The 25,885-nt window shown below is 41.5% G+C and overlaps 2 protein-coding genes across 2 annotated transcripts in view; one reads left to right on the forward strand and one right to left on the reverse strand.

The window, feature by feature from the left end:
- Positions 1–25,885, forward strand: part of LOC105451562 — a 246,107-nt gene that overhangs the window by 104,383 nt on the left and 115,839 nt on the right. Inside the window, exon 4 of the mRNA XM_011692085.1 lies at positions 231–414. Coding sequence (XP_011690387.1) covers positions 231–414 — 184 coding nt within the window. The remainder of the gene's footprint in view (positions 1–230; positions 415–25,885) is intronic.
- The window catches only part of LOC105451578 (ATP synthase subunit beta, mitochondrial-like), a 2,726-nt gene continuing 1,150 nt past the window's right edge, over positions 24,310–25,885 (reverse strand). The window contains exons 2-4 of the mRNA XM_011692125.1: positions 25,271–25,483; positions 24,885–25,148; positions 24,310–24,749 (exon numbers count right to left, since the gene is read on the reverse strand). Of these exons, the coding sequence (XP_011690427.1) occupies positions 24,325–24,749; positions 24,885–25,148; positions 25,271–25,483 (902 nt within the window). The 3' untranslated portion in view covers positions 24,310–24,324. The remainder of the gene's footprint in view (positions 24,750–24,884; positions 25,149–25,270; positions 25,484–25,885) is intronic.

Raw genomic sequence — 25,885 nt, forward strand, 5'->3', positions numbered from 1 at the left:
ACGTGTGCTCTTCCGATTTGTGATTCAATAAAAAATTATTTTCAAATCTGTTTTTAGCAAAATTTTTAGGTCTTTCAACAAAATCGTTCTTTCTGTGTACAAAATTAAGAAGTTAAGAATCATAGGGAATATTTATCGACGATTGCATCAATGTTAATTCAAGTAAAATGCGATCGTGTATCGTCGCTCTAACGTATTTCTACACCAAGCGTCGTCTTGTTCCGTTTCAGTGTGCAACATAACGCTGGACAGCAGGTTGCTGTTCAGCAAATCGGATCGTGGCTTCGGGCAAATAAAGTCGCCGTATCTTCAAGGGCCCTCGAGGTGTACATACAGATTCGTGCCGGATACTGGGCAGCGGGTCGAGCTGCAGATATATCGACTGGTGTCCATCGGCCGACACAACGGCACTGCGTAAGTAGCTTTTCGTTGACGCCTTTCTTTCCGTCCGCTCTCTCGTATCGCTTAACGGCACTCTTTTGCGGCTCCCTCCCTCCCCCGCCTGCCCCGCCTGCTCCTTTATAGCCGCGACTGTAAACTTTATATGGGAAAGTATTCCCGGCGCCTATACGGCTTTCCGCCCGACACATGGCGTCTTTAAACTTACATCACCTCTCTCACGCCGGTCTCGAGCTCGAGTAATTCTGAATACATAATAAAGCATATGGACACTAAGAAAACGGCCTAGGATCTGTTGGATATTTTATATGTTGCACCCTTCTCTCTAGTCTCGCGGTTTTTTTTTCTTTTCCTTATAGGTATACGACGCCACATACGATCGCACTTATGTGTCGAAGACGAAAGGTACAAAGAGGCTCTCTCGAAATATTTTAACGTGTTTATCGGTCAATAACTTACAAACTTTTCCGTTGCGCAAAGTAACCACCGTTCGTGAACCACCTCGTCCCCGCTCGTTTCTCGCTCGTGATGTAAGTATAGTTGAAGAGCGGACAGCGAGCACCGATATGATTGAAAATCGCTCTCCTCGATGGTCGTTTCAATTTATCATACTTCCGCTCTCTACGAGACGATAGTTCGGCTCTCAAGCCCCTCTCGACGGGTGGAAGGAGGAGCTGAGAAGTCGGGAGTAATGCCGCGGCGGAACTACGGGAACCAGGAGATGGGACCGGTGGGGGGGTTCGGGGAGAAAAATTACTGTTTTTAGAAAGCCCTCCGGCATCCCTAACCCCTCCCTGCCACACACGAGCTCGTCCACTCCGAGACCACGTTCATGGACAAACTTCGTGGCGGGCGGAAAAGGCCTTCGACAAGCCCTAGAAAAGTTCTTACAATTTTTCGACAAGGCTCTTCACCCCCCTGACCCCCTCCCCCCCATCCTCCCTCCTTCTCCCTCGCGCGTTTCCCCGGGCTCCAGTGTGTCACGACGGCGAAGTCGTGGGAGCTTACGACGCGCCGGGCATCATATACGAGCTTACTTTAGTGGCTTTTGTTCCCGTTCCCGGAATACGCAAAACGCGCGCGACCGTACATATCCACGGGTGCGGATGTACATGCTTACGGTGCACGAGTGGTGGCACGAACGAAAAGTATACGCCCGTACTCCCGTTATTGTTATATCTTCCTTGAGAGAAGATTATACGTTTCCGTTAAATTTTCACCGTCGGTCCTGCAGTCGTCGTGTGTCTCAGAAGTAACTTGTGTCCAAAAATAATTTTTGAAAATCGGTTGTTAATATACTTGTGTAAAATAATTCGACAACGTAGAACTGATGAAGACTGATGAATCTAATAATTATTTGATTCGCCGGAGTAAAAACTTTATTTCGTAATAATTTAGCGTCTTATTCCTGGTGTATTTTATAAATTAAAGGGAACGTTCAAGATTAATTTTTAACTGTATAAAGTTGTCGGTCTTTTTTAAATTTTATTTTAAAGAGTTTCGACGATTAAACGACTTGAAATGTTTAAAAATTACTCGGGTACACGTAAAGTACAAATCTGCATAATTCCTCCCACGTATTACGCTTTCAAACAATAAGATTCTGTACGATCCACGCCACACCATCCGCTAGGGGCTAAAAGCGCTGCGTTAAACGCATATAAAAAATGCAGGAGCCCACACTTTAAGTCCACTTGTTAGCGAGGAAACGGCTGGTAAGCTGCAGAGGGCGAAAAATACCGTTACTCTTGCCTGCGCGGCCCAGATCGTTTCGCGTTTCTTTCGTTTTCCCTGCACTGCAGCGCTCGTGAGAAACTGCAACGACCGGAAGAAACAGCGCCCGCCCACACACACGAGCCGTACCGCGCAAATCCTTCTACACGGAAAAATATTGGCGCTTGATCGGCTTTATCGTGGAAAATCCTGTGAAATTTTAGTATTACTTCCGAGCGGAATCCTCGAGAAATTTTGCGGGCCATTTGCGACGCTCCTTAAGAGGCGCGAGGCGAGGAATATATAGTCACGCGAGAGTCTGGAAAATGGAAGAATTGAAGACATTCAAACAATCATCTCACAGATGAGCTTCAAGTTTCATATCGCGCTGAATTGTCTTCGTGCTACTGAAAGTAAAACCGTGCGGCAGACCGACATATGAGCGATGCGCCGGATAAATATATTTGTGTGTCTAATCCATTAAAAGTGCATACTCGAGAAATATATTATGCACGTACATATGTAGGTAACTACCATGATAACATGTTTAACCGAGTATTTCGTCGCCAAATTTTGTTTGTGAAATTGTGCACACTCTTTCGCGAGAATTCAACGTTTACGAATGAGATTGAAATAGCTGGTTTTCATAGTTTACGTAACGCATGACGCTGAATTAATATCACACCGGACCGTGGCGCAGGGCGGAGTTGGTGGAAATATGACAAACGACACATGTTACATGCGCGGTCGTGTAATACGTGTGTAGTTCATGCTCGTTAAGTTATAATTAATGTAACTTTCCGTGCCCCACTATGTATAGGGACGCCGTAACAGGTTCCTTGTGTTGTTCCGTATCACGTTCATCACATCCTTCAAAGAACAAATGGCTGATTACTGATTAATAAAGAAGTATGGTGTCCCAGAGAGGGTTTAACGGATAAATTATGATAGGATATTCTGCATGGGTAAAAATGTAAAGAGAATGTTACATACGCGAATATTACATAGATTCCTAAAAGGTTTAGCAAAACGAATGTCAAGAAAATATAAAAAATATAAAAGTCTAGTAATTCAAAATCTGCGGCGACCTTGGAAATTAAGAAATTATCTCTATAATAGTCGCCGGCCAGTCAATTGTATCCTTTGACATGTTTATTAGAAAAATTAGAAATATTTCCACTAAACGTTGCTTCATTAGTTTAGAATTCTTTCTGAAAAATAATTAATCCTCTGTACCGCGGTGTACACTCCATGAAATTAATGTTCAGGTAAAGGACAAAATAAACTCGACGAACATAAAATTATACTGTACTCTATTAATAACAAGAGCAGATTTTTTTTCAAGGCACATTTTTCATTTCTTTTAGTTATAATTTTTTAATATATTCGTAACTTTTACTTATGCTTATATAACATTTTTACTTTTGTAGAACACTGGCGTATAATTTAACCATTAAAACCTGTATACATATTATTTATTACTTAAATTTATTACAGTTTCTCTTAGAAAAATAATAGATCTCCTTTTTTCGTGAATTATCCTAAAATAATTAGATTTTTTGTATTAAATTAAATATCTGTCTGCGGCAGTCATCGCAATCTACAGATATTTTATGCTTTGCATAAGTTGCTGTGCGTTTATATTGTTCCCTTCCTCTTCTCGACAAATGCTATCTCACGTACGCAAATCGTCTATCTTATTGCTGTCCCATCCAGTCGGACTTTCCGGAAGTCCTTCCCGAACACTCATAGGAGCTTGATAATAGAACGTGAATTTCGAGAAATGGGACAAAGCATGAGCCACTCGGGTGTCTCGTGTTCCGGACCGAAAACCGGAAGATGTAGGTGGCTCCTAATCCCGAATGCCGAGCCACGGTCGCCACGATACGTGCACGTTTCTCGATGAGACGCAATTGGGTCAGGTCCTCGGCTGGACATGCACTTCATTCCCGTGAACGTCCCTCGAATGACCTCGCACGGTGCGATTTCAAGTCCGATGTCGTATTAAGTGACCGCTATAGGTAGTTGGAGCTATCCGAGATATCGAGCGAAAATCGAAAGTTGGCGTCGAATAAGATTCCCTTCCCCGCAACGCTGCGCAATTGTAGCAATTGCCGGTATTCCGATCTGCCGTACAGCAGACTGGCTTGGTATTGCTTTAACCTAATCTCGCGGCAGAGAAACTTTATAATCAAAACACGGTGTGCTTAACGAATTTCGACATTTGTCAAAATTACCATATATATTTTATTTAATAAGCGGATGAATAACTTGTGCGTGTAACAAATTAATACGTAATACGCTATTATATACTTTTTTCTTTTTTGAAGCATTTTATTAATACATAGATTAACTGAAACCACCGAGAGCTGCGTGAAGCCTAGCGAATTTAATGCCGCCGGCATAATTCTCTCCAGTCCTCGAGAATTGATTTGCGCGAAAACAGCGCGCGGTATACGCTAAATCCGCAGAGATATTGCTCTGCAGGACGCACTCAAATTAACCGTGCGGAATTAATTTACGGGCTTTATTGAACGTTGTACAAATTTCATACTTTCCCACTCGTAAACTTCCGACTGCGCGTATTCTCGAAAATTAGTTCGCACAATGCACAAACCGACAATACATTCGCGCGTTGTCCGAGATCCGCGCATATTAAACGGTCCCGCCGATGTTCCAGAAATCATTCGCCCGCTGAATGCTTATGTCGTCTTTATGATTCTCCCATTTCAATAATATAAATGTACTATGCATATACATATCTGTTCACCCGTCCATAAAGTTAATTAATTCGCAATAATGAATGATGGTGAGGGGGGAGGTGGAGAGGCGAGGGTGTCCGTAAAGGAAATAATGCTGTTCGAGAGAAATTCGAGTGAATCGAATATTAATTTGCGAAATTGAATGATTGAACGATCAAATAGGGGGATGAAGGGAGAATTAATTTAGATAGACGCGGATGTATTTATTCAATCCACGGGACAGCGAAAGCCGTATATACGTATATATAGACGGTCTATAAAGTAATAAGCTGACTAATGAAGGTCCGATGTATGAAGAACTCGCGCGTTTCCGTCGAAAAAAATCCTGTTCCCGCCAATCTGATGGACGATGAAAAATATGTGAAGTTAATTAAAAAATATCTCATGAATAACGCACGAATTATCTTGCATAAAGTAACTCGTTATACGCGCTCGTCCCTCTCCCTTCCCCGCCTTCCTCCCCCCCCCCGCTCTCTCGTGAGGGACGTTAACCTGCAGAATGCTGAAAAATTACCTTCGCTGGTGCAACGACGGCGTACACACCGTCCGTAATTAATTCATCGCGATATCGCGCGAGAGGAGAACCTCTCGCATTACCCATGAGGTATCCCGCGAATATTCCAGCCGGCTTGTTGACGGATGTGCATGCGACGCAGCCCGGGAGCGGGGAGAGAGAGAGAGAGAGAGAGAAGAGAGAGCCGTGGATTTCGTTCGTCAGTCTGGAAAGTGCCGAGAAAAGCGCTTCCACACCCTCTCTCTTACTCTCTCTTTCTCTCTCTCTTTCTCTCTCTCTCCGTGCAACCACTCTTCCGCCCTCTCATCCTTACACTTCACTCTTCCGTCTTGTCGGTCCGCGTGCATGCGGTCCGGGCGGGGGTGGAGGGGGAGGGCAAAGGGGGATGTGAGCGACAAAATTACGTCGCTCAGCGGAATACTATTAAGTGGGGGTAGCGGAATAGAATGAGTCCCGCGGGTGATGGATGACCTTAATTTCGCTATGATTACCGGCGGCTCGGGAATTTGTATGAAAATCGCTCGGGGCCGCTTCTTTCACACGAATCCCCTCTCGCGCGCCTTCGATCACTCTCCTCCCTTCGGCTTCTTCTTGCCGCTCCATTCCCGCCGTCTCCTGTTCTTTCTTTCTTTCTTTCTTTCTTTCTTTCTTTCTTCCACTCGGCGACTGCCGTCACCGTTTTCACAGATTAATACCCCCTTCGCTCTAATTTCGTATCCCGCGGTAGACGTCCCCCGCATAGAATCGTACACGCCTTTCAGAAATGAGAAATTACATCGATATTTAATGACGTAGATTAACAGTTCGGTTAGCGGCTTGTTAAAGCGTGACAGCGATCGAAGGAATGAGAAGGATTAAGGCATGAGAAAGGTTGAAGGAAGAAATATTTCCTGCCAAGGAAAATAACTGTGAGGGAAGGCGGAGATGGGAAGATATAGGATGAGCTTCCGAAGTCTGTTATCCGTAAAACTAACACTTAAATCAACAGTCAATATAATTACATAACACATTTTTTAATTACTCCAAGGTGCTTGAAATATGTAAATAAACGTGACAGCTTTTTCATTCGGCTCGTCACCTGCAGTGCCATCTTTTCTAGCGTATATTTTACCGAGACACGACCGTGTCTTATGATATACTGTATAAAATATATACCTTGAAAGATACTTGATGTAAGTTACGAGTTTAGCACACGGGCGAAATGCAAAAGTGCTTTATTACTGCGACTTATTACCGTTTATTATATTTGTATTATACATCCAACATTACGATGGCCGTAAGCGCGAGAATGTTCGACCGGCGATACGACAACTCTCTCAAACCGGTGCAAAACGCGATCCTATCCCGCCGTTACCCTTGTGTATTATATATATATAGTTTAAGTTTTTAGCATAGTTACATAATGCGCCGCGAAGATAAATTTTCTTTCAGACTTTCGTAAAACAATGTTGAAGCGCTTTAATTTTCTCGCAAAACTTTCACGCGGAAAACATCGCGAAACTTTTCATTTGTTAAAATGTTGTGCTACCCTTCGGCCTACGCTATGGGCGCGCATTTGTTTAAAACAAACGTGTGCGAGTTCGCAGAACGATTTATACGCACGGAAAAAGAAAGTTTAGAAAAGCGCACGTTTAAAGAATTACTTGCGACGTATTTAGGATGCTATACGCAAAGAAGACCATCACGCATTGGAATAGTAACTGGTAAACATATTTTTGTATACACGTCACTGGAAAATTTCTCAACATTAACATGCGCTCGCTGAATAACAAAAAAGAGCTTTCAAGCGAATGTAAGTACGTCAGATAGCAATATTGATTTCGTTTGTCAGTTCTATTGCAGTTTGTTTCATATATGCTACTGAAAGGAGCACGCACCCGCGGGCTGCCACGTCACATATAACGATTATTCCCGTTCAAAGAGTTCATCTCCTTTTGCGGAAGCCGCTCGGCGCAAGCGGAAATATTATACTCGAGGGCTAAGGTTTAAGTAGCTTCATAAATTACGTTACTTTTACGGTATAAGCATCACCTAATCCGCGTCTAAGGAGCGGTTTCGACGAAAAGCGAACTTCGCCATCCAAGGCCCGGAATTTATACCTCCCGGCGATGTCTCGCGAACGCAAAGTGACACCGCCGCGTTAGGCGACGTAAGTTTCACGTCGTGAAAAAGTATTAGAGCGATTCATCTGAATCTAGGGATCGTTTTAGGGAGGTGCGTTTCGTCGCGAAATCACATGAAGGATATAAACGAACGTGAAATGTTGCGCGCTTTCCTCATAGTTATATACATGTAGATACTCCAGACGTACAAGGAATATACTCAAATTTTCGTAATAATTATAAATTATTCCATAATATTCCATAACAAATATTTTAAATTGTAGACAAAGACAATTCATTATTTTGTTAAGAGAGGTTTCAGGTTTGCCGGCCGTAAAATTAGCTCTTGTTTCATAAATTTTTTTAAGGAAATCTATTATATACATAAAATGCGGGTTTTTGCACAAACTTATATATTATTTAAACAGCAAAAAAAATATTTTTTATTTATATAAAAATGTATTTTAATGTCTCCAAGTGGCGATTGAATGTGGCATGTTTTTTGAGCTGACGGAAGTAATTATACGAAAAAACGAATTAAGATATCACCTTGATTCTTTTTTCCTCTTGATTCTAATACTTTAACGCATGGCGTTAAATCATGATTTTACAACAAACATTCAATTTGTTATTAATAAAAATAAAAAATTTTTAGGGCAAAAAAATTTTTTTTTCAAATGCTATCATTTTTACAAATTTCAGGCAATTGACATCATTTTAGATCACGCCATGCATTAAAATATTAGACGGAAAGAACGATTTTGTTGAAAGGTCTAAAAATTTTGCTAAAAACAGATCTGAAAATAATTTTTGTTGAATCATCAAAATAATTTGTTGGAATGTTAAAACTGAAATCACTGCAAAACGTTTTAATATTCTAGCAATCACTTTTCGCACAAAATTATTTCGATTATTGAACAAAAATTTTTTTCAGATCGGGATTTAGTAAAATTGTTCTTTCCGTGTAGATTTCCTTAAAAAAATTTCTTCAGAAACAAGGGCTAATTTTACGGCCGGCAAACCTGAATCTCCCCCCTTAATTAAAAAAAAATTATTGCCTCGTTCGAAAAAAAAACTCTTTAAAAAAATCTTCAAAAGTCGAACGTACGTTTGTCACGATTTTCTCCGCTCGTCGCAAGAAAAGACGCCGCATATACGCACGTAAGATTGTCATAACTCACGCGTCGTATCACAGCGCCACGAAGATAACATGATTACATATGTACATCACGTTCGCAACTAGAATATCAGACGGTACAATTCCACCCCGAAATTCGACGTTTCGCTCTCGAGGCGCGCTCCTAACGCTGCCGCTTGCTTACCGCTCGAGCTGCAATAATGTATGCCGAGCACACTTCGTGAATTGTTTGCCCGCGCTATGTACACTTATCAAATTAGACACTCGCTTCACTGATAAATCCAACAGCGAGCGTTTGGTTGCCGCGCGACGTTCGTTACGCGTGGCATAAATGATACACGCACGGTAAACGCGGCGAACAACGCCGAAGCTTGCGCCGCGTTTAACGTGCACCTCAAACGAGCTATCTCCGCCCGTGATAAGAACATCCCGAAATTTAATTTCGCCCGAGGAGGAAGGTAAATGAAGCCGGTAACATTCGTGGCTTTAAAGTCGTCGGTTTAATTAATAATCGTTATTAATGATCGCATATATACCGTATATACCATGATCTAATGCTGCGAGTTGGCCATTAATTCGCGAACTAATCCCTATACCGAAAATATTACAAAGAAAGAATTTATTAAGCTGTAGCGTTCGTTCAAATTTACATTTTGAAAAAATTGCGCTCGAGTAAAATTTATAAATTCAAATTCCGCGTATTCTTACAAGTAAACCTCGGGGTAAACGTCAGACGCCGAATTTTCTCAAATTTGTTTACAGATGTTTCTTATGTCAAAATATGAAAGAATCAGTCATTAGTTTTAGCTTAAATTCATTTTTTTAATTAAAAAAAATGTTTTTTATTTTACGTAAATACACGACTTTATACACATATTTAAAGCTCTGTATTTCTTACAAAGATGAATCTACACCCTAAAATCTATAAAAAATATAAAAAAGTTTCAAAAAATTGGGTGTAGATTGTAGATTCATTTTTGTAAGAAATACAACTTTAAATATGTGTAAAATCATGTATTTACGTAAAATAAAAAAATTTATTTTTAATTGAAAAAGTGAATTTGAGCTAAAACTAATGACAGATTCTTTCATATTTTGACGTAAGAAACATCTGTAAAAAATTTAAGAAAAATCGACGTCTGACGTTTCCCGAAGTTTACTTGTTAGTTTTTATATTCTTAAGTTAGGCTTGGATTTGCTTGCGATGCTGTTAACAGCTCGATCGTATCGGGGAGAAAAACGGTTGAGAATTTCGCTCCTGAACGAACAATGGACGATGCGCCTATAAGCTTCCTATAACATAGGGGACTAGGAACGGTTTTTATCAGCCGCCGGCCAATTGATCTGTGCGCTTCTGGAAATAATGCGACCGTGCGGTTATCGCCGGCGTGATTTTACGATCGACTGGCGCGGACGAGACAATGGCCTCCCGTTATTTATTAGCTCGAATCTCCGCGCATTATGCGCCATCGAATCTATCTGGATCTGCGGCGTGCGTGATTGGGCCACGGTTTGTGCAGCACGGTTTAGGCGGCCTTTCAATACGAAATCCCGCTAAAATAAATCATTAGCATGCGCGAGCCCGCGCAGCCGGCTATTATGGTTAAATAATCGCGTTATTGTAACTGATGGCCGCGCGCGGCGCAATCCGAAAAACCATATTATCCAATTCTGGCCGACCAATTCTGACCGACTAATCGTTCGCTTCCGTCGTTTTTTCCATTCCGAGAATTTCTTTGCTATTAAGAGCTCGAAAAGAAAAGAAAAGAATCATTCGTGCAGGAATAAAACGAAATAAATTTGCGAAGCGTCCGCACGGTTCCATTATGGCAATGGGGCACATTTTCGCAACGACGTCAAGAGTAATATCTGCAGAGAACGCAGAGAAAAGAACCGTGTAATCCTTATTCCGTATTAAGATCACGAAATGTCGCTTAACACGCTCGCGCGCGCGCGCGCGCGCTCGTCTGCCTTTTTCCCTCCGTAGTAGCTTTCTCCTGTCCGCTCAAGGAATTTACATGAGCCAGCATCCGGCTTTCGCGCTACATTAAACACACTTTGTACTTCCAACACGTTAATAATTTTTAAAGTCCGCAAGGTCGACTAATCTTAGAAATTTAATGGGGACCGTTAAATCGTGACATTCGTGTGACGGCGAGATTCGATTCGATGGGATCGAGCGACAATTAGCGAAGCTCTCCAAGAGCCTCCGATCGCATCATTGTTCCCTCCCTCGTTTCGAATCGACTGGCCACCGCAGCTTTACCGCCCGGTTCCTTCATCCGTCTTTCGTACGAGCCAGCCGGAACGCGCGGGGGGGGGGGCGAAGGGGATAGTCTTGTTTTCAGAAAACTTCAGATCCAATTCACCAACTTTCCACATTACGACAATGCCGTTCGAGCTCTCGAGGACGCGTGGAGTAGTCTTTCACCCGTTCGAGGGTAAATGAAACTGCCGCGGAGAGAGAAGCAGGAAAGCCAGGAAGACGCCGGTTCGTGCCGGACCGAAAGGAGAACGCGAATCACCCCTCCCCCTTCTCCCTCCCCCTCTTTCCCCTCTCACCCCTCTTTAACTTTACCGCTGATTACACGTTCCGCTACTGAGTAGAATTCGTCTCGCCAGAAATAAATTAGTTAATGGATCTTCTTCGGTGCCACTGTTCCGGCGCTGCACCGCAGAAGCCGCGCGACAGCAATTTCTTGCGATTACAGAAAAAGCAAATATGGGAAACCTGTATATATATATATATATATTAAAACAAACGAGACAATTAATAGTTGTTTATTTTATTTGTAACATTATATGTTTGAAGGACAGAGAGATTTTTTTTTTTGAAAAACGAAAAAATTTCGATGAAAATGTTTTATTAAGTAAATACAATTTTATTACTGGTCGCTATTTAAGAAAGAATTTAACTTTTTTAATTGGTCTCAGAGGTAATCTTATAATGGTCGCTCGCACAATATAAAAATAAATGTTTAATCCTTTGAATACGGAATCGCACGATGCTACGTGTGTTGTGTGATCGGATTTCAGCTTAAGTTTTTTTTTGTGCGAAGCTTAAAATATCGAATAGGTTTCGCAACATATATATAGTGTAGAATTTTTATTAATTTATTTGTGTTTTTTTTTTAATTTATGATACTATTCATTTATAAACATTAGCTATTTTGTAAACAAATTAGAAATGCATTTGTATCCGTGGATAAAGATGTAAAACCGTTTGTTTTTCTAATAGAAAAAAACATTTGAAAAAAAACGTGTTTTATTTAATTGAAAAAATACAAATTTGTTTTTTTTAAATTCCGATAGCACGACTAATTGTAAATAGTAATTATATAATTAATTTTAATGTGATCTACATTTGACTTTTACAAAAGGAGAATCTTTTTAATTCTTTTTCTAACAACTTTTTCCTTAAGTAGAATTTATTATAATTATTCGTTGAAGTCCTTGTTTCAAAATATGTTTCAGAATCAATATATTGGCTTTCTCGTTCTGCGTATAGGTTAAAATGATGATAATTTAAATCTAGTTAAATCTATAAAATAAAAAAGCATGAAAAATTAACTTATATTAAGCAAAATATAGGTATTAAATAGATAGCTGAAAAAAACGAGGCTTATGTTTTTTTCTAAAAAAAAATACATATTTTATGAAAAAAACAATTTGATTTTTTTTCTATTTACATCTCTATCCGTGGACTATGGCGATTCTCTTGTACTAACCGCTGATGTGTAATCTGCACAGTATTCAAAGAATTAATCTTGTATTCGTGAACCGAACGTACTTATAAAGCCCGTGTCACACTACGTATTGCAAACGCGGATTAGGTTGGAATTGCGGGTCGCGGATCGGAATTCAGCCAATCACGGCCAGGCGTATCCAGAGCTGCCTCGTCGTCATTGGCTTCCGACTCACGATCCGTAATCTCAATCCGATCCGCAATACGTAATGTGACATGGGCTTAAGACCTCTGCAAACAATTCTTATTCATGTGACGGAAAACGCTTAAAATTCCAACTCAGTGAACGCGTTAGAGCTTCGTGGTACAACAATTTATAACACGCCGGAATTTGTGTCTCATTAAATGAAAAGTGAAATCACTCCCGGTCGAATCTGGCACGTTGCCGAAGTTTCACGCGCGATCGCGCAAAAATACACACCCCGCAGGTCATATCGGGTCACACATCGGAAGCCAGAAATGGTAAACTTCTCGTCGCTTATCCGTACTCGTTTGCACCCGCTCCAGCGCGATTTGTGTAACGTAGATCGTCGCCAGATTAAAACGGGCTATCGATCGATGGGACACACATTCGCATCCGTCGGCACGGCTGTCGCGTCGCCCGATTTTCGAGGGCTCGGCGAGGATGGAATTGCGCACCTCCGTCCCTCGAACACCCTCGAACTGGCGCACGTTGCCGCGCCCGGAATCGTTCTGATCGTTAGAAATTTGATTTCACGCTCGCCGCATCCATAACATCCTCCCTGCACGAACGCGAACAACGCCGACGATAGTAATGGTACATGGAAAATAGGCTTTCGTGCCGCATGTATTGGGTGGAACGCGAAATTTTATCGGAGTTGTTGATCCGCGTATAACTTTAATCAAAAAATTAGAAGATAGGGAATTGCGTTCAGGTTTAAATGATGAAGTTGATAATTTTTTGATGTTTATTTGTTAATAATTAATTTACATTAATGTTGATGTGTATACAATGGGGAATAATTATTGGCAATTTTTGTCCGGAGAGAAAGTAAAACGCGATCTTCTATCCTTTCGTGTGTCCATCTAAACGTGGGCATCGTACATTAAAGAGATAGAAAATAAGAAACATGTAAATGATTTACACGTAAAAAAAAAGATAGATATTCTTTTTTTACGGTAACACCTAGTATGTGCATGCGCGCATGTACCGCTCCCTCGTACTCTCATTTTCCGTTGCTCCCGCGTCCCATCTGATGTAACCGGGCGTAGTCCCAACGCGAAATAACTCGCATAAATCACCGATGGTTACGTAGATACATTCCGTGCGATTCCACTGGCGACGATGTTTTAATAAAACCCGAGGCCCAATTATTCAACTCGGCGACCTCAGTTCGCGTTCTCAAATGACCCGTATTACGTGTACACGCGCTAATAAAATCCCTTACCTTTAACCAAATAGTCGTTTCGCTGTATTTTTGTATTATATTGAATACAGGAAACTGTTAGAGTCCCTCGCCATTTATCACTTTTATTTCGCATCGTGTGCGCGTATAGTTTGCAAAGGGTATTTCGGCGTTTTCGATAAAAACGATCGGCAAGCATTGTGACAAATGGCCGTCATTCCTTTTCGCGGTCGACGCTGAAGCCGCGGATCACGTTACGGCTGTTTGAACAGCCGTTAGGCGCGTTAAAAATAGCATGTACTCAAAGTTTTCCGTTTGTCACCCCCGTCCCCCTTCCTCCGGCCCGCGCCTTCTTCACCGCGCGACCCCTCGTTATCCCTCGCGATAATCTGAAATCCCGCACGCAAGCCGCTACTAACGTCAACCGGTGAAGACGGCGAAATGGTTTCGAGAACAGCGACTCGACGTTGACAAACATCGCGCGTACCATTTTCGAGCACTGCAGCCTCCCAGCGCGAGGCGGATGTCAAAAACACACATGAAACTTTGATACAAGCCTGACAGCTTCCGGTCACGAAATCCAAGCGCGCGGATACGCGAGGATCCGAAAGCCAAGCGGCGCGGCGTACGTTTCATCGTTATATAAAACGGGGAAGAGGGCAGAGAAGTCAGAGCGCGGTCCGGGGTGTGGGAAGTAAAGTGAAAAAAAAAAAGTTTTCAGCGCTCTCTTCTCACAGCCCCTTTTTGCTCTTCTCGCCACCCCCGGCCTCGTTATTCTTTTAAGATCCCCGCGTAGCGGCAGATCGTTTCCGAGAGGAAGAAGAAAATCCACCTTGTTGATTTATTCGACGAAAGAGCTACAAGAAAATTATGTGGATCTAACGTAGTCCGGTCAATTGCACTTTTTTTTCCCCTTCGCCGACCGATCAAAGTCAAATCTCTGATGGAATATTCCCACGATCGTTCGAGAGGTGCAGTTTTATCGGTTGTATTTTTTCAAGCATTCTCGCGATCGTCAAGACGTATAGAAACTCGCAGGGGGTAGGGGGATGAGGGACGGGGTAATTCTTGATTACCGGAGAATAAAAAGGGCTGCGAAGTACTTATTTCTTAACGAAAGCTAATTGTCGGATATATATTTGCGTAATTTGCATTTTAAGAGCGGAGAGAGTGCTCGTTAAAGTCTATTGCGTAAATGCAATTGGAGCTGGAGTATAAATAAGAGTCTCGACGTAGTCAATTGTCACGGTTCAGTGAATCGAAGCTCGCGATTTAAAAGCCGGAGGTGATCAACTTAACGACGCGTCGGCGAACAGTCGACGCTCGTGAGACTTCGCAATTTCAACAAAATTATACTGCAAATGTCTGTCCCGCTGCTATTTAAATTGCCGGACTCATCCCTTCGACGCCTGATTAAGCCCTCGTTATATCGCTCGATATACCGAAGTACGACTTACCGTCTGATCTTTCGTCGGGACGTACTACTTAAAATGCGCTTATTCTCTCTGTAATGTGAAAATTTAAATGTTTAACGACGCGATAATTTCGTACAATATACACATTAATTTCGTTCAATTACATCTATATTGTAAACAACAACGAAGATACAAAATTTTTCTTAATTGTAGCTCTTTCACGGTCTAAATTAATTTTCCGTTTAATTATTCCTACAGTCCCTTTTTTACTTGCTGAATTCATAATTCCAGTGTCGGACAATAATATTTGTTATTAGATGCAATTGAGTGCAAGGTTAACGAAGCGGATGAAAAAAAAATAGACGCGATTTTATTACGGTTTCGCTACGGCATGCAGTTGCGAAAGCACGGACTGTGCCCTTTATCGATTTTCCATCCTGCAGAGGTCAGTGTACCTTTAAAACTTTATCGGCCACTTATACAGCCGTTTTATCGTATTTCCCAAGAAAATCATTCAACACGGAATAAACTATACCCAACATTCCCAACGTGTGCCAAATACAAAGGTAGCGCGCAAAGCGCAGGTCGGTCGGAGAGTGTGTGGTTCTTGGCTGCGGATAGAGAGCTACCTACCGGTAATTTATTCCACTTTCAGCGAAACTAACATTTTCATTCCAACGGTGATTCCACGAAATGTCGAGGATGAATAATTCTCTAGGGCATTCGAGGCGGAGGCGGGACATGCGCAGAAAAATTCAGAAAGCGCGAGTATCTCAGTAAATAACTTCGTTACGTAAATTTTATTAAGAATGTAAAAAATTCAGACGATAATAAAGCAATGTATAAAATAAAATGTTTATCACGCAACCGTACGGTATACACATACAAATATTGCCCTAGTAAGAAGTAATATTGCCCATCCAATATAATTAGATCTCGTTCGACAGCGTGAGAACTTTAACAAGTTTGAGAGAGGGTATTTTAATAAAAGGCCACTTGGTAACTAAACTGTAAACTATATTATTTGAGAGGAGGATTCTTCCGGTCCTGTGTATCCATAATCCGTCAAGTCAGATCTGTGTCGGGCGACGAAACGCGGCACAAGTACAATCTGATGGCGAAATCAACTGAAACGCAGTCCACGCAGTCAGAAATCAATTGACATTTTTGAATGCGCCGCTTGGAGGGTCGGGATTAAAGTGTTCCCTGTCGTACGAACTCAGCCGTTCGAAAACGAATTACGGTACGCTTGCGCGTATTGCAGTAAATGGATTTATCTCTCAGCTGGCTTGGCTATTGACGCATCGTCAGCGAACATTATTCCGGATTAAGCCGATTTGTTTTACTTAAACCCGTAAAACGGACGGCCTTCTATCTGAATTAAAAGGGTAATTGAATTTCTCAATTTATATGTCTACTATTCTATCGGAACACTGCAATCTTTTGTAAATTTTATAACGAGTCCCCTCGATAATGAGTCGAATCTTAGCGATAATGATCCGAGTCTTTTGATTATCGCGATTTATTCAGATTTTACACAGACGAGGGAGAGGACGACACAATACATTACAAATCAGCCCCTTTCTCGAGCTTTTCGCGCGATAGTGATGGCGATAATACGATTTCGATTTCACTATTGTCCGAGGCATCACGGTGTTTGCCAACGCAAGGCGGCAGGCGAACCGCCGGCTTGCGTAGCATCACTCTCGGTCGCACCTGCGAGGGAAGGGCACCTCACTTTTGCCCCTCGGGGTCGCGTCGGTTTACATTTAAATTTATAATCCGCCCCTCGAAACGACGAGGGGACCCCGTCCGGAATGCCCGTAGTAAATTGATTTGCAGTATAACTCCGTTCCCTCGCCGCCGCCGCCGCCGTGGCCGCCAACGCCGTCGGCGGAGGGGTTCGCACCTCGTCGTCTGAAAAGAGGGTACAGCATGAAAAAGACATGGAAAGCTGTGCAAGCAGAATGGCGAATGGCGAATAGCCGGGGCGTCGCGGGGGATGGCGCGGCGCGGGAACGGCGGATGACGGGTTCGAGGAGGGAGGAAATGTAAAATACGAGATGGTCTGGGCGCGGTAAGCGATTTCCGGTTGACTGACTGACATCGGTAAGCTTGGCGCTGCCTCCGGGGCAACCTTCTCACCGTCTATAGCCGGTTTTCCTTCGCGTTCTCCCGGGCATATCCGCAAGCGGACGTTATATACGGGTATAGCGCGCCTGTGTTTGTTATACGTGCAGACAACGTGTATATATACACGGACCCGTATACAGAGAGCCGCCAGGATTCTCGCTACTCCGTTTTCCACTCGGAGGCTCGACCGCGATTAAGGTACTCCGCGACAAGACGCGCCAAATTGCACGGTATTTCGAGGAGGCGGGCACCGGAGGAGCCCGCCATCCACATTGTCTGACAGCGATTTCGACGAGAACCCGTCCTTCCGACGAAGTGGCGTGCGCGCGCCCCTTGTCGAGATTCTTTTTGTATATACGTTACGTCAACGACATAGTCTGAACCAATGATGTTATCGACATTCAAAGATTCCGTCGTGTTTTATCGAACACAATAGGAAACACCTCCCGTCGCTCCAGTTATATAACACGTCAAATTTAATAGACTTAAACAATTTCTTTTCAATTACGCCGTTTGATTTATTTAATACCTCACTCTTAATTACAATTTCAAATTAAAAATAATATTAATAAATGCAAATATAAATATTTGACGTACGATTTAACTCTCGTTGTGCGTAAATCGCGGGAAGGACAGCCATCGACTGAGAATATTATTATTTACGCAATTATTCATCATATAAATTGCGAATTATGCATCATATAAATTAATTCGTCGAATAAAATTCCCTCTCGAAAATTTCCATTAGCTGATCGAGTATTATGCACTTACAGAGCGTCGAGATTCTGTACGTCACTATAGTATTGCAGTTGCAATCGTGACTTCGAAGTTTCCGCGCAGCGCGGAAGGTCTGTCTGTTTCGCATTATACTGCCAAGAAGCACGGTCCACGAGTTTCCGTTTTATACCCCGGTGAGCCGGCGCGATTATAAGGGACTCCGGGAGACAGGCCCGTCCTAAATTGCACTCGAGTGTTTCGTAACTCCCCTCGACGTTGTGACGATATTCCCTCCAGATGTAGTCCACAAAACCCTCTGTGCGCCCCGAGAGAGGAATCTCTCGCCGCACTCCGGTATAACCCAACGAGATACACCACTTTCACATACACGTAAGAGATAATTCTTATTAACACGAGAAGAAAGACGAGAGCTGAGAATTTTCGTATCGCGTGTTGCCGTGCGCGCGATGTGTATCGAAGAAACGTGCACGCGATGGGATGCACTTGCGATGCTATCAGCGCCCGACTATTGCGAAAAGGAATATAAAGTGTAACGGAACCGTGAGAGAGATAGCAAGTTATAAAAGCTAATTATTTGTCAAATTACCGTCTATTTATCTACCGTTTGTTAAGGAGGGCGACTGGTTTAGAACGCTGAAAAATAGGTGATTTTTGCGAATTTTTTTAACAAAGAAAAGTAAAGTCGATCTTTCCATAATTGTACGGATACTTTACTGGATACTTATATTATACAAAAAAATTTTTAATTTAAAAAATTCAAGATAACGTCATGACAAATAAGTGATTAAAACGCCTCGCTATACTGGAGTTACAAATTGGCGGTCGAAATAGAAAAAGAAACTTTTTGACGTATCGACTTCATTCAAAGTTCTTTATTTAAATTATTGTCAATCATGATCTAAATGAACTAAGAACATGTTTAAAAAAGTTAATTTAAACAATTTTTATTGCATAAAGAAAGCAAACTTTTTTTTTCAAAAGTGTCACTTTTTCTTTAAAGTCCTAAATGTTTTACAATTTTATACTTTTTAAACATGTTCTTAGTTCATCGGCTATACAATTAGACTACGCAAATTAAAAATATTTTTGTTTTTTTTGTTTTGGACAGAAATTACCGGCTCTATTTCGCCCGCCATTTTGTAACTTCAGTAGCGAGGCGTTTTAATCACTTATTTGTCATGACGTTATCTTAAATTTTTTTTGTATAATATAAGTATCCAGTAAAGCATCCGTGCAGTTATGGAAAAATCGACTTTATTTTTCTTTGTTAAAAAATTCACGAAAATCACCTATTTTTCAGCGTCCTAAACCAGACCTCTCCCCCCCCTTAAGGATTAATTCTTCGCTCTTAAATTATAATTTTTATTTTCAAGATTTTTTATCGATCGCTGTAGAAGATTCGTTTCCTTTATCTTGAAAGAGAAAAGATTATTTTGCCGCGAAGAAATCTGGTTCTCTTTTACATTCCGTAGAAAGTGGCAGTCGATTCACAAAAACTGAAAAACCAGAGCCGGTCGGATGGCGGCCCTCGAGAAATCGTTCCGATCTTTCGGTCACGGGCTCGGTTCGTCGTACGGAGAGCGGGATGAACGAATTGGACAAGAGCGGGGAAAAGAGAGAGAGAGGAAGGTTGCTCCGCTGCATGAGAGAAAATCGCGCGAAATAAAAGCATCCAATTTCCTGCGAATCGTCCGTCGGATCTCTCGGCGGACTTCCTCCTCGCTCTTCCTCTCGCCGCGGCCCTCGACCGGCGCGGCGCGGTGGCGGCGTGGCGCGAGAAGAAAGAGAGAGCACCGGAGAGCCGGTTCGTGCTTTTCACGGCCGGACACGAGATGCCAAATGCAGTCGGCGAAACGTGAAACGCCGGGGATCGCGAGTCGAGGAGGAAGGGAGGGGGGGATAGGGTGATTCCGCGCCGTTGCAGCTGAACGGCGTCAAGAGCGTCGGCTTTCGTCTTTATTCTGACGCAACCTGGCATTTCAATTATTTATATCGCGCTATCAACGGCACAATGAAATCTCCGCGATACGTCTCTCTCTCTCTCTCTCTCTCTTGTCTCTTACGTTTGTCGTTCAGCTTCTTACGAAGATTCTTCTCATTTATTTCACGCGAAGCGGAAGCTATTACATATCCAATGATTTCGGAAATAAAACGGACGTGCAGATAATAAACTTAATTGGAGGTCAAAGAGAATCGCGCGATGATCGAATTCGCGACCTGTCGACGCCCGCAAGCAATTAATTCATTAGCGTTGGCTCACTATTCAAATAATATCGATAACCCTTTAAAAAATTATATAATATTCACTATGTCTTATTTAGCAAATCGCGACTGATTTATTGAGAATTCCAACGGTAATGAAGGCAGTCGCTATATGAGTAACCGTGTTTATTTCTTCCGCGAGTCTTTCTATAATACCAAGACAGCTTGCTCGTACTGCACCGGCAAAGCCATGGTACATCTCAAATAATAAAGACAACAGCTGCGGACCTGAGTGTGCAAGAGCCGCAAACTCCCCGCTGGATTGCTGATGCGGCGTGACGTTCGCTTATTTGCATCGCATAATTGACAATGCCGCTATTCGTCAGATATTCTCCGCTCCTTTGCTCTCCCACCGTCGCGTCGTCAATTTCCCTCGTTCCACCTCGCGCCTTTTGCGATTGTAACGATCCCCTCCCCCCCCTCCCCGATATCTTTTATCCTCCGACGATATACTTCGCGCTCGCCTGTCTTTCCACGTTGCATGTCTAACGAGTGAGGGAGCAAGCTTCTTATCGAATCGCATAGCGGATACGTGTCTCTGGTGCGATTTAAAGTTTCGAGCGAGCGCGCGGAAAAAGAGCTCGGGCAGACTCGCGTAAGCCGCATCAAAAATGAATATCTTTTCTTCCCGGGACCGGAAAAAGACGGGCTGAAAGTAACGAGCCCATCTTCCCAGGCCACGTGGCGCTTCAATTATTTATGACGTCTTGTTGATACCATCCTGCACTAGTCAGTCACGCTTTTCATTGTTCGCTCCGCTGCTCTCTGCGCTACTTATCGACTTATCCTCCTCTTTGTCCTTGTTTTTGAAACGTTAAGTCGTGCCTTGACGGTTTTCCAACTTTTGCATCGAATAAATGTAGGCACGTTTCGCATATAAAGTACACCAAAGTTTACAGTCTTACATGAAATCACGCATGTAACATGGTGCAAGTTAAATTGACATTATTAACGTGTCATATTTTATCATTTTTTAATTAATATTATTAATATTATTAACGCATCACATTTGATTTTAAAGGCTTACGATAAACGCAGTTTATCTTAAAGATAAACTTATATTTTACCGTATTTTATCTTAAATATAAAACGGAATAACACGCGGTAGTGTTGTATTTTATCGGTAAACGAGAACCGGGTATTTGAAGTTCTTTACTCGAAAAGCGTTGTCTTTCATAAAAGATGCTGCAGACAACCAAGTTTGTATTCTCCACGGGACGTTAACGGCATCGTAACTCGGATCGGACCGGATTACGGGGTGAGATATGTCCTCTCCGGCACCAATGTGGAGATCGAAGAGGATCGCGACGATCGGATCCGCGACCCGTCGAAGCCCCCGCAAAGCAATTAATTCATAAGCGTACGCTCGGCACAATGGTGAACTGTGGCAGCATATATCCGTCTCTCTTCACGCAACAATGGCACGCGAGCATCCGCGCACGTTGCGCGAATTGTATCAAGATTTGAATGAGCCCCAGTATAGAGAGATAAAGGACCCGGGCCCTAGGAGGCGAAAGGTATTACCGCAGAGAATACACGTCTCCACGATTGTCTCGTTGATATGTTAATTAACGTTATTGACGTCAAGCAAGACCGCCCCGGGTATATCCCAATATGAGTATCTATTAATCCTGTCGAACCACGGGATGCGGAATTGAGGTTGCGTAAACCGATTGTCTCGGCATTCAAATTGCATTATTCGGCAAAACGCATTGATACGCACAATGCACCGAATCTTCACCTCCGACAACGAATTTTCGTGCGAACGTACCTTATATAGTCGGGTAATCAATTAAATTTTTAGTTATCGCAGATATCCTTCGAGCGACGCCAGCGAATTAAATGTCAACCTGTCAATCACTTTGCAATTATCGTATACATATTTTAAAGGTGTAACGATGATTCTCTCATTTTCCACCGAGCTTGCTGTTGTAAAATATTAAATATACGTACACGGAAAAAATTGTTGTGGATGTTACAACAATATTCTCTATGTTTGGAAAAGAAATGCATGTGAATTTAAGTTATATTGATGTTACATGGCATTCATCTGTTAAGGTATGCTTATCAGTTGTCACAACCGTAGTGCTTAGGATAAATAATATTCGGTTAGAATATCTTCATATATGTAGTTGCCTCAACCGAAGCATTATTGTTATCTCTCTAGTATGGTCTGTACAACAAATAGTATGATTGAGAGATATATATGATATAGTTGCACGTCACAACATTGAGGCTGAGAGTTCAGTTAACTATATAAATCACTTCCAAAATATTTTAGTTTCTATAACTCTTCTATATTGATGGGTGAAAATTATCACAATTATTAGGTTGTGGCAACAGCCATTTTTTTCCGTGTAGAAAGTATGTTTTGTGTATAATTCCCGTAATAGGAGGCTCGTCACCGCCGTAAAATTCTCTGAAATCTCGATAGGTATAACAATTAGCCAAGCGTAGCATAGCGCGTTTCGCCCGTTTTCCCTCTTAGGAAGGTGAGGCGAGACGGCAAGTCTGATTGAATCAGCATGATTCCCTCGTTGCGTATTACCCGTTGCGTAACCGCCCCGATTCTACATGCCCCCCCTCATCCCGGTCCTCCCGGGGTTCTCTCATTTCGCTCCCTACCCCGAGAATCCTAGTCGGCGCGACGCCTCGGGAAAGCGAATCCTTTGAAGTCGCCCGTAATCGAAGAAGTAATTTCAGCGCGACCCTCGCCGGCAATCGTTTTTCCCCCGGTACAGAGGGTCGCGCGTCTACCCCAACGTTATTATCGGAAGCGCCTCGTTCTTGATAAAGACAATTAGCGGCATAATTCACGCAACAACTTTGCGAGCGAATTGAATAAAGTCGAGAGAAAAAGTACGTATATATAATTAGCAGCAATTCACAATACATTTATATTTCGGAGCGATGATCGAATTTCTGGACTTTCTGTGAATGTCATAAAGTTATTTAGTTATGGATAAAGAAATCTCTGTGCGAGTATAACAAAGGCGAGTATAACAAAGAAATTTAATATAAAATCTGTCTTTGAGCTAAATAAAATTTTAATATTTATTTTATATGTTAATACAGTCGAATTTTGATAACTCGAATCTCAAGGCAACAGAAAAATCTTTCGAGTTGTAGAGTTTTCGACTTATCGAAATTCGAGTAAAAGAGGGATAATATATGAAAATTCGACTTACGAAGATTGTAGGAGAGTTTATAATTTTTCGACTGATGGCTTTTAGAGGAAAAAAAAAAATTTAACAGTGAATTATTTATTGCATACATATAATAAATGTAATTATTAAACAAAATACCAGGCTATTACTCATGGTTATAGCTACGACCTCGAATTGTAGAGATAGCGACAACGGAAGTTTGACTTGTAGAAGTCTGGCTACTTTAAATTCTAGTTGCAGAGGTAAAATAATATAGTCGAACCTCGATAATTCGAACCTTTATAACTCGAAAACCGACTCAAAAAACTTCGAATTTTTTACTTTAAAACCCATTATAAATTATAAACTCTCGTACAAAGCTTCCGTAATTTTCATATGTTAACTCTCTTTTACTCGAACTTCGATAAGACGAAACCTTTGTAATTTGAAGATTTTTATACTTGGTCCCTTGAGATTCGAGTTATCGAAGTTCGACTGTATATTAAAATGAGAAATAACATTTGGTTAAATTAACATATTACAAATACATTAAAGTTTTGCTTGTGCAAAGCTCAAATTCTATATTTTTGATACACAATAGTTCAAGAACTATCATCAACTATTGAACCTTGTGTCTATGACATTTTTCATTCATTATAAACTGCATATAAAAACCAATTTATTTCATCAGAGCCCAATTTTCTAATTTAGCGTGGAATTCTTTATTTAATAAACTTGTAAACAATCTTTTGTTTTTTTCTTTTTGTCCTTTCACTTAAGCTGATTTTATCGCTCAATGCCAACTCGATAGTGTAACGTTGTGACATAAACGTCACACAATCGCATACGTATGTACAATCTTATGCAAAATATTTTTATTGAATTATTAGTCATATGGAGGGACTAACTTTTGACTGGGACTTGCTCGCTAAAACTACCTTAAATTTGCTTAACAAATTATATTTATTTACCTCAGAACCAGCTTGAGTAAACCTGAAGATGTTATCAATGAACAATAGTACATCCTGACCTTCTTGATCACGGAAGTACTCGGCGACGGTGAGACCAGTGAGAGCTACACGGGCGCGGGCACCAGGTGGCTCATTCATCTGCCCATACACTAGTGCTACCTTAGAGGTCTTATCCTTGAGAGAAATGACACCAGATTCGATCATCTCATGATAGAGATCGTTCCCCTCGCGCGTTCTTTCACCCACGCCAGCAAATACTGAATAACCACCGTGAGCCTTAGCCACATTATTGATCAGTTCCATGATGAGTACAGTTTTGCCGACTCCAGCACCACCGAATAGGCCTGGATACATAATATCAAAGTGACTTGTAGTACAGACATTGATATAGATGAATTAGTTTCAATAATGTTGCTAAAGAAAATTAAATTTGGTTTTGCATTTTCAGAACTCTAATTCCATTGCAATGTATGTCTTACCAATCTTTCCACCCTTAGCGTAAGGAGCCAGCAAGTCCACGACCTTGATGCCCGTGACTAGAATCTCTTGTTCGACGGACATGTCTACAAATTCGGGGGCATCTGCATGAATAGGGGCCAGTTTATTTGTGGCAATGGGTCCACGCTCGTCAATCGGTTCACCAATAACATTGATGATACGGCCTAAAGTTTCAGCTCCTACAGGAATACGAATAGGAAACCCAGAATCCAATACATTTTGACCACGTACCAAGCCCTCCGTACCTATAATAAAAGTAATTTATTACTGAATCCACTGAATGCCAATTTGTATTTTTGCACACAAAAAATCACAATTAAAATTCCCAACTCTCATACTAAATTTTTATATATCTGCAAAATATTACCATCCATAGCAATGGTGCGAACTGTGTTTTCTCCAAGATGTTGGGCAACTTCGAGTACCAGCCTGGGTGTACGATTCTGTACCTCCAAAGCATTAAGGATAGGTGGCAGAGCATCGTCGAATTGTACATCAACTACAGCACCGATGACAGCAACTACCTTTCCTTGTGCACCACCTTTGGGCGCAGCTGCAGCTTTGACTGCATAGTCTCTTCCTATTTAATATAATTAAACCTTATATTTAAGCCTTGTAAAATTTATATATAATTTACATATAATTAAGCAACTATATAAGAGATAAAAAATATACTCATTCTTTTAAATTTTTATTATAAATCTTAAGAATTAATGATAACAATTAACACATTAAATGTCACATAATCCATCCAGCTCACATTCAAAAAGTAAGAGATTAAAGACTTTTCTTTGATACAAAGTAATATTTAAATTGTTTTTAGGAATTTTAAGAAAAGATTTCAATCCTCTAAAATAATCATACTTAAAAAAAAAACCTTTTTGGAAAATTAATTTAAATCTTAAAACATATATTACTGGAAGGAGAATTGCCTATACCATTCATGCATCGAGCTGAAGCCAACATCTGTCTCTTATACACA

This window comes from Wasmannia auropunctata, unplaced genomic scaffold (assembly GCF_000956235.1).
Source record: "Wasmannia auropunctata unplaced genomic scaffold, wasmannia.A_1.0 LD336050.1, whole genome shotgun sequence".
Taxonomy (NCBI): Eukaryota; Metazoa; Arthropoda; class Insecta; order Hymenoptera; family Formicidae; genus Wasmannia; species Wasmannia auropunctata.